The sequence below is a fragment of the Antedon mediterranea genome, chromosome 2, assembly GCF_964355755.1.
Source record: "Antedon mediterranea chromosome 2, ecAntMedi1.1, whole genome shotgun sequence".
Classification (NCBI taxonomy): domain Eukaryota; kingdom Metazoa; phylum Echinodermata; class Crinoidea; order Comatulida; family Antedonidae; genus Antedon; species Antedon mediterranea.
The window spans coordinates 14,483,450-14,492,442 of NC_092671.1; the positions used below are offsets into that span (position 1 = coordinate 14,483,450).

At 35.0% G+C, this 8,993-nt stretch overlaps 1 protein-coding gene across 1 annotated transcript; it reads right to left on the reverse strand.

Annotated features, from left to right (window-relative positions):
• Positions 1-941: 941 nt before the first annotated feature.
• Positions 942-8,923, reverse strand: LOC140040501 (large ribosomal subunit protein uL1-like). The gene is made up of 5 exons (XM_072086488.1): positions 8,875-8,923; positions 4,231-4,383; positions 2,157-2,305; positions 1,546-1,718; positions 942-1,223 (listed from the first exon to the last, which is right to left on the reverse strand). Exons 1-5 carry the CDS (start codon positions 8,877-8,879, stop codon positions 1,053-1,055), a joined length of 651 nt encoding a protein of 216 aa, XP_071942589.1. The 5' UTR covers positions 8,880-8,923; the 3' UTR covers positions 942-1,052.
• Positions 8,924-8,993: the final 70 nt, after the last annotated feature.

Below are 8,993 nucleotides of genomic sequence, written 5' to 3' on the forward strand. Positions count from 1 at the left end.
TTTCCCGCTGTTGAATGAGTTTGAATAAAATAAAATATATTAAAAAAAACATAGTATAACACAGTCCAAACAAGTAATACTAAAATATATCATAGTCCACAAATTAGTCTTTCAATGACCATCATAGTACATCCAGTAACACAAACCAAAAGGGGTTCACAATTTGCTTATCATAACTCAGTTTCTGATCATTCACCAATCATTGAAAACTCCGTGGAAAGTAATGAAGTTTTTTTGTGCGTTGTGTCCGGACTTCGGGTAGGGTGAACGATCTAATGCGTCGGAGCTGATGGTTGTGTGTGGGAGGTTTAGGTAAGAGAGAGTGTAATCTATGATCTTCTTTTTTCATTTTATCAAAGAATTTTCTTGACAACTTCTCGCGGCGTTCAGATAGAGTGATGATGTTAAGGTATCTGCGGGTATCAGCATACGAGGTACCATCGGGGCATATTATGTTACACGCTCTTCTTTGGACATGTTCAATTTGGTCAGATTGTGCTTTGGATAAACTCGGGGACCAAACAGCACAGGCATATTCGAGAACAGGTCGTATCACTGCTTAATAGTATCGGAGCAGTTCCAGTCTATCTAAGCCAGACCTCTTGAGTTGTTTAAGAAAAAACAACCTTGGATGCGATTGTAAATGAACCGAAATGTTGAATGCTCAGTAATTATGTAGAATTGACACTTTTAAAAACCTTATGAGGCGTAGACACCGATCATTGTTCACATTTAGTGATTGAAAAATATACAGTACACCTTTCAGATTGCCTAGAAAAATTCTAGAATTTACTAACACACACCAGGACCTAAACAGAAGTGTGTGTATGGTGTGCCATGTGTGTGAAAACTCCCTAGTTATATGTTTAATTAATCTCAAACTGAGAATAACATACGGCAATGAAACAAAAACTATGAATAAAAACAGTATTACACATGGATTGTCTTTTCATTATTCTTTTATTCCAATAGCAAGTTGTTTAACTGCAAAATGGTATTTAAATATTATTTCTGCTGTAGGCCTAGTAGTTTTTTTGAAATTATTTTCCTGTCTAATACAAGCGTTGTGGTTTTCCCATTGTGCTCTTGATGTACAATGAACGTACATTTTGCCAGTTTTTCTTCAACAGCGACACCAAGAAGTTGATAGCAAGACTGATGTTGGCAACAAGCTCATCATCAGTCAACTCAATATGGCCGACAGCAACAGCAAGACACAGAACCTAACAAGAAACAAAAAATAACTGTATGGATAAAGAAAGTTCACATAAAACCAAACATTGGAGGTTCAAGGTACAGAATATTTTCAGTTCATTGGGTTAGAATAGTGAATACACGCTGTATTACCAATGTTTTCGATCATATAATTTGTCTGTAGGTTTCGTCTCGAACAGTCACTTGTCTAACTGTGCAAGATAGCGACATACAGTTTAATATTTGCAGTCTTTCTTGCCTTAAGATGGCATAAAAGGCCAACATGGCATTAATATTAAGGTGTCAATTAGACTGCAAGAAACAACAATGACATTGAAAATGTGTTTATACCTTTTTCATCTGAAACTTAATGGTGGCTTTGACTTCTTCCACTTTGTTGGTCAATGGCTCTTGATGAGACACAAGGGTAGGGAATTTTCCTGCCTTGTTCAAACCAGGCCCAAGAAGCTTGGGAATCTGCTTGATGAGCGAGTCTGAAGCAAGGAAAGCATCATATTTCTTGGCTGCAAAACAAATGAATCCAGATCTCCAGTTCTAATAGTGTTTAATGTTGTTCTATGGGAAAAAGTACTATTTTGGGGGCATGTTTGTAGGTTTCGTCTCGAACAGTCACTTGTCTAACTGTGCAAGATAGCGACATACAGTTTAATGTTTGCAGTCTTTCTTGCTTAAGTTGACATAAAAGGCCAACATGGCATTAATAATAAGGTGTCGATTAGACTGCAAATATAATGTATTCAAGCAATACCTCAACAAACAAGATAATGAATCAATATTACTATTTATAGGCAAACAGATGTTATGGTAATTAATATGATTACTCTAGTACAACTTTTTATACCAACAAAACTGAGTTTCTTGAATAATATTTTTAATTATAATAATTTTAAATAAGTTTACAGCCATAACCGTAATCTAATACTTTCAACAATTTTTAGTACCTAATTTTTTGACCAGTTTCTTGTTTTTGTTAAGCTTTTTCAATGAGTCCGCATTCATGCATGGAAAGCCAAGATCTTGGGCCTCATCACAATGTTGTTGATCTCCAAGAATACAGATTGAGAACTTTGGTCTTGGAACCTTGTGCAACCTAAAGAAAGAGTTACAATTTGTAGCCAGATTATAATCACACTAGATAAGGTAATTCATTCATTAGATGTCTATTAGATATGGCAATATTCACTGCATATTATACATACAGTCGACCTTCTCATTTACACATTTCTCAATTACACGCCGTTTGAACAATGACGTCATCAGCCAATTAAAAAAAATAACATAAAACTTTTACATACAGGTACAGTACCTACTAAAGTATTATCTTCTTAATTCATTAAATTATCCCAAAACAATTATTTAAAAAAATGAAAAAATTAATAAAGCAAAGGTTATTACACACGTATTCTGTTTATTTCGAGTTTAAAAGTTGTCTAGGCCTAGATTAAAAAGTCAGTGGCCTTGGCCGTTTGGTCTAGGCCTAAGCTAGTGGTCAGGAGATCATCATCCCCACTGTTGGAGTGCATGAAAAGCACCCTGCACATGTTTTTGAAAAAAATCAAAGATTGATCGCGAACTTTAAAAAGGCTACACACTATGACCACACTGTAAATTCTGTTTGGTTTGTGCATGTTTTTACGATATAAAAAAACACTTGACTCTTATAACAATTTTAAACTTTGTTGTCAGCCTTTCTGGGAATTCCATTTTACTTGCTGTCCGATCCACACTAGATTCTAGTAGCTTTCAAAATGTAAAATATATGCGGATTTGATATTATTAATTCAAGAACAGGTTTGTAAATTACAGTTTGTATCAAAATGTGCAATAGGCCTATAAAAAAAGTCAACGATGGAATTTTGGTACAGAGAATGAGTGTAACAAAAAGCAGAAATATTATTAATGTTTTTGGCAGTCAAAGTGTTAATTTACATTGTTTTATACTGTATTTGTTTTAATATTGCTTTATTGTTCTTCTCACTATACTATGCACAGTAATACATAGTCAAAGGTCTTTGTTTGGGCATGTTTTTACCTCTGGTTTTAATAGAGGGCGCTTTTTTCCGAACCTTTTCATTTACGAACGCCTCTCAGACCAAGGGGTACGTAAATGAGAAGGTCGACTGTACTACTATTACTGAATTATTGTACAACTTATTAAAAATCGACATTGTGATTAGTTCACACTTCCATAAATGACAATTGGCCATTCATTACTATACTGTACAGTAGAACCTCCATTTTACGTACGGTACGGGACCGAAAGGCGTACGTAAAACAAAGGATTCGTAAAATCAAGGTTGACCTTAAATTGACCCCAAATACGTAGCGATCGTAGCTGGCCGTGTTTGCCTTCTGTACATTATGCAGGTGGTCACTAGCTAGGCCTTGCCTAGACTATTCAGGCCAGGCTAGCAGGCCTAGCAAGATGTGAAGCCTAACTAGAAAAGTACAGTATATACAGGCTGTGCGATGTTTAAATAAAGTGTAAAATATAATTGTTTTCTATAAAAAAAACCAGTCGCTGCTTTATGGGGAATGCACGTGCGTAGCTTGTCCCACACACAGCAGAATTCCTCACACAGCCATGCTTGTGGCTTTGTTGTTGTTAAATTGCGCCCTCAATGTAAGAAAATGACATGACGTCATCGGTTATTTTTAGCGTACGTAAAATCGAGGGAACATAAAATCAGGGTACGTAAAACACAGGTTCTACTGTACTTGGTAATTTTATTCAATGCGCTATTCTCAGTTTAGTTTCTCTTCAAATATTTTTAAGATAAGACATGCATATACATCATTGAATAGCGCATTAATTATTGGTTGCATCGATCCAACTTGCAACAAAACCAATCTACCTGTACTTGTTGCACAACCTAATTATTTAACTAGTTTAGTGGCGGCCCTTTCTTAGCCTACCCAATTATTTTAAGACCCTGGGTGAGGGTCCGCCTGAACACGACATCCAGGCTACCTGGCTTAATGTCAGGTTGTAATTAAAGATGGCAGCTTCCATACTTGACAGTGCCGGAGAAACGTTTGTCCTTCTGAGGATCGTAGTTCTTCAAGTTGATCTGGAGTTCAACGGTCTCAACAAATTTCCGCTTCTTATCCTTGCTGCCCTGGATGATTGCAGCTACTGCATCATATATGGAGTCTCTTGATACCTTACTGGAAAAAAAAAGTAAAATATATCTGAAATAAATGCTTGCCAAATTGGTAGGGTTATCGTGAGTCGACGCCATTGTTATTGAAAAAATTCAATGAATCGGGACATTTTTATAGCAATTTGTTTTATGTATTTTACATTTTTTTAGTAATTTTTTTTATATATTATAATATATAAAATAAATTATTATAAAAATGTAAATTTATATGCAATTATTATTTCTAAAAATCTGGGAGATTGTAATTTGTTTAATATTAGGGATAACGATGCAAAATTAAAAGTTGTTATTTTTAAACCAATTTAAATATTATATGTTAGTATTTTGTTTCAATATTCCAATAAAGAAAGAATTACGAAAATCTGACTTGTAGTTTTCGAAATATAGGGTATAAAACATCGCCGAAAATGATCGTTTTTGGCCACGAACGTTGTAAACAAATTGCGCCCTCAGTCAACAATTGTATGAACCACACCATTTTTCGCTAAAATAATTACATATAATTACGTTTTATAGTAATTTATTTTATATATCAACATTGGAAATATCAATAAAATATATTATTAAATGTTTACAAAATATATAAAGTTGTTTATTTAACGGAATTCGTACAAATTCATTGCTCTAAATTTGTGTAGTAACGATCAGTACAGACAGACCATGTGACTTCGCAGTACACGCGAGAGAAAACATTCCGCTGTGGGTGATTCGCGTCCACCAATCAAATAGCCAGAATCCAAAATCATTCAACCGTGAGCTCTGCCGATCGCGGGAAATCTCAGCTTTGATTGGATTACGATGACATATCACAAAATGGTGGTTTTGTAGTTGAGCCTCACGTAATTTTCACAATTTTATTTCAAAAATGAAATAAATAGACCTTCTTTATGGTATGTCTGATTTTTCTCTAAAAGATTTGAATAATAAAGGCTTCATATCGAGAAAAAACCGTTTTTTTGGCACTTATCATAAATATTTCTCAGAGCCTCTCATGACCTGGGATTTGTTTAACTACAAAAACAAGGTTGAATAGGGTAAGGTCACTGGACCGTTTGAAGGTTTTTGAGTAAACAATCTACCGCGTATAGTCGTACGCGCTAGACAGTACGATATTTTAACCACATTTTTTACATGTTTGGTTGAATGTAATGAAGATAAAAAATAGTTGATCTTATGGAATGATATGTAAATAAATAAATACTCAAAAGAATTATGTTTACAGTTCAATTATTTTCAGAATAATACTACATAAAAATGTGTTTACCAATGGACAAATAATCGCGTCAATGACATAGCGCGCATGGTAACGTACGCGGAGTTGAATCGTGGCAATAACAATGGAGTCAACTCTCGGTAACCCTATTAATATCGCTCGGGTGGCTAAACAAAATTTTTGGCAATGTTTTAGGTCCTATATTTAAAAAATATTTTATTTCATCATTACCCCAAAGTCTCTCTAAAAAAAAAAGTTAGTGAAAAAAGGCTTGTTTATACTTATAAAATGCATATAAAAGCCTATAAATATAAGTGGGCCGAATCGTCTCAGAGATAACGACTAGCAAAACCGCTAGAGGGCAGCAGACATCTTTAGGGAATAGACAAGTGTGACCCTTAACCTGTTAAAAACGGGTCAACTTGCGCATGAATTTACGAACTCTGGCTATTCAGAAAAAACGAATGACTGTACGATCTTCTCCGGAAAATTCCGATGAAAAATTTGAAATTCCTTTGCCCACATGTCTTCGCGATGACATTTTATTTTGGGCTCGAAATGTTAGTAAAATCAGAAAAAATCGAAAACATGCCTAATATTTTGGGATTTTGCTTATAATATATTTTAGATATATTTATATTTTAACAGTGTACGCCTTTGGTTTTATATAAATATCACCTATATTGGATCGCAAAAGGTTTTAAATCACCTGATGCTAGGTGAGTAAGCAATTCTAGGCCGCGAAGTCCCCGATGACGTCATCACACAGCCTGGCTGAGGTGGGGGTATTCCTCCGGGACATTCGCGCAGTCCGGGGAGAGGGTAAACATAAAATAAGTACTTTCTATCTTATTTTTGTGATTTTGACACAATTTCCAAACAAAATGTGGTACTATGCAAATACAGTCGACTCCGCCTAAGTCGAATTTGCGTAAGTCGAAAAATCGCGAAAGTCGAATTTTTAGGAAAGTCCCATTTCTTTCCTATACATTACTGTGTAATTTTTATTTCTAAGTCGAATTTTTCTAAGTCGAAATTCGTCTTAGTCGACGTCTTTTTGCGGTCCGAATACACACATTCTTTAGTGATTTATATCGTATAAGTCGAAGTCACAAATTACGCGGCAACAACGCGTTAAAAAAGCCGATGAAACGTACGTAATTCGATAAACAAACAACAGAGGGGAAAATGTGGGACCATATCGGTTCTCTCAAGCAGGTTGCATAGTATAGGCGGCGTCCTACAACTCGCGCTAGTGTATAGAGTGTATGAGTTGTTTCAGAGGTGAGAACTTGAGCGGCGTTTTGTGGGTACCTATTTTGTGCTAGACAGATGGCAATAAAATAGATACCCATTTCGAATAAGAACCGAAATGTATTTATTATACGTTTTTGTATTGTTTCGGAAAAATACAGTTTATCAAAGAGGCTTAGCATTCATTAGGCCTAGCTAGCTAGCTAAGCAAATTCAATTCAAGAAGGCTCATCGCGTGGGCCGCGATCGCGACAGGGCAGGGTCCACTATTAGGCCTAGCCATAGCGCAGCTAGTGAGTGAACCTAGGCCTAGCATTTTTTTGGGAAATCTGTAAGTCGAAGTTCGCTAACTCGAATTTTTATACCGGTCCCATTAGATTCGACTTAGGCGGAGTCGACTGTATATATTTGTCACCATCAACTTTCTAATTAAAAATATGTTCATAAAATGTATTTATATGTGTTTTAGTAGTATTTTCACCCAGTGACTATTTGTGTACAAGGTCACAAACGCGGGGTGGGGATTCCTATGTAAACAAAGCATAGTGATGGTGCCAAATTTTACACCTTATTTTATTCATAACTTTCGAAATACTTAATCAATTTTGTTGATTTAAAGTTTAAAATGCTTATGATTATATAGGGTAGATGTACCAGACCTCGGCAATGTGCCAAACCTCGGCAGGTTGTATTTATATTAGTTATAATTAATTAAATAATTGATATTTTTTGTTTATCTTAACGTATAATATACTTTAATTATAGGTGGTAAATATAAACCACCGATCGTTTACTAGACACCAGCGAAACATGTCTGCCAGTAGCCATAAAAACTGAAACCTGAAGTGACATTTCAGCAAAATAGACTAATGAGCTAACACGTGACTGTTCCATTTAAAGTTCCAGGGCATGAAAAATTACACACGAGGGACACGTCTGGGATTGAAATAGGCTCCTACTGTAGTGTAGCAACATTCCAGAATATTCCATTTTCAAACCAATGAAAAAATATAGGGTTTATGAGGGGTGTTAAGATGTTTGTTTGATAATTAATGATATGTGCCAGACTTCGGCACCTAACGGAAATAACTAATTAAATAAAATTATTTGCAATGTGGTTTATTAAATTTTATTCAAAATATAATTGTTGGTAAAATAAATTTAATATTGCTGTTTTTTGACTCATTTATTTCACATCTGGCCATTGCTAGGCCTGCTATTTCATCGACGATCGATTGCGCAATCGCTCGCGCGTAATTCCAGGGCTTGCTTGGGCAGCGTATGCCGAGGATTGGCAGACACATGCCGAGGTTTGGTAAATAAATAAAAAACACATTTTTTATTATTGTTTGTTAATTATAAATATTTATTTGATAATTCACACTGTATTTACTACTTATATAAATACTAAAAACTTTACCAAAAAATATTTTGTGATGCTTTTAAAAAATACACGTAAATAACGAATTTCCCTGTAACCTGCCGAGGTCTGGTACATCTACCCTACTCTTTCAAACTGAACACTATTCAAATGCAGAAAGATAAATTGAAAAATATATGCCAGTCCCTATCAGAGACAAATTGTCCCGCTACCAATTCAATCACACGCATGGATTGTTACTACACTACTACTAGGCCTAGGCTAGGCCTATTCTGAAATGAAAATAATTGAACTGTAACAAATTCTTTTAAATGATTAAGTTTTTTTATCCATCATACTAGGGGGGCCTAGCTAGGCGTACCACTATTCACAACTTTATTATTCACTTAAGATATTATTATTTGCAGCTAAACAAATTATATTGTTTAACTGCTAGGCCTACACAGCCTACGTCGTGTGGGGATCGGAAGACACACGAAGCATGTTGAATCAGAAGCATTAAATAATATTTAAAAAAACATACAATATTGTTAGAAATACTTGTACCACACATTAATATGATTTTTTATTACTAATAATGAAATCATTTTAGACATTTTCAGTCAGAGACTGGTGTGATTATCATAGATTGTAAACCCTTCTCATACCTCATCGTGCACCTCACTCAGCTGCGAAAGCATAAAAGACAGATTTTTAGTGTGGCGCAATAGAGGTCGATTTTTTAGACAACTTTAACTAATAACATAATATATCAAATGATATTTGT

Bases quoted from the DNA above. Each gene is read 5' to 3' on its own strand.
- LOC140040501 (XM_072086488.1), bottom strand. The intron at 2,306-4,230 runs GTATGGAAGCTG...CTCTTTCTTTAG, and splicing joins CGTTTCTCCGGCACTGTCAA to GTTGCACAAGGTTCCAAGAC. The intron at 1,224-1,545 runs GTATAAACACAT...GTTTCTTGTTAG, and splicing joins TTAAGTTTCAGATGAAAAAG to GTTCTGTGTCTTGCTGTTGC.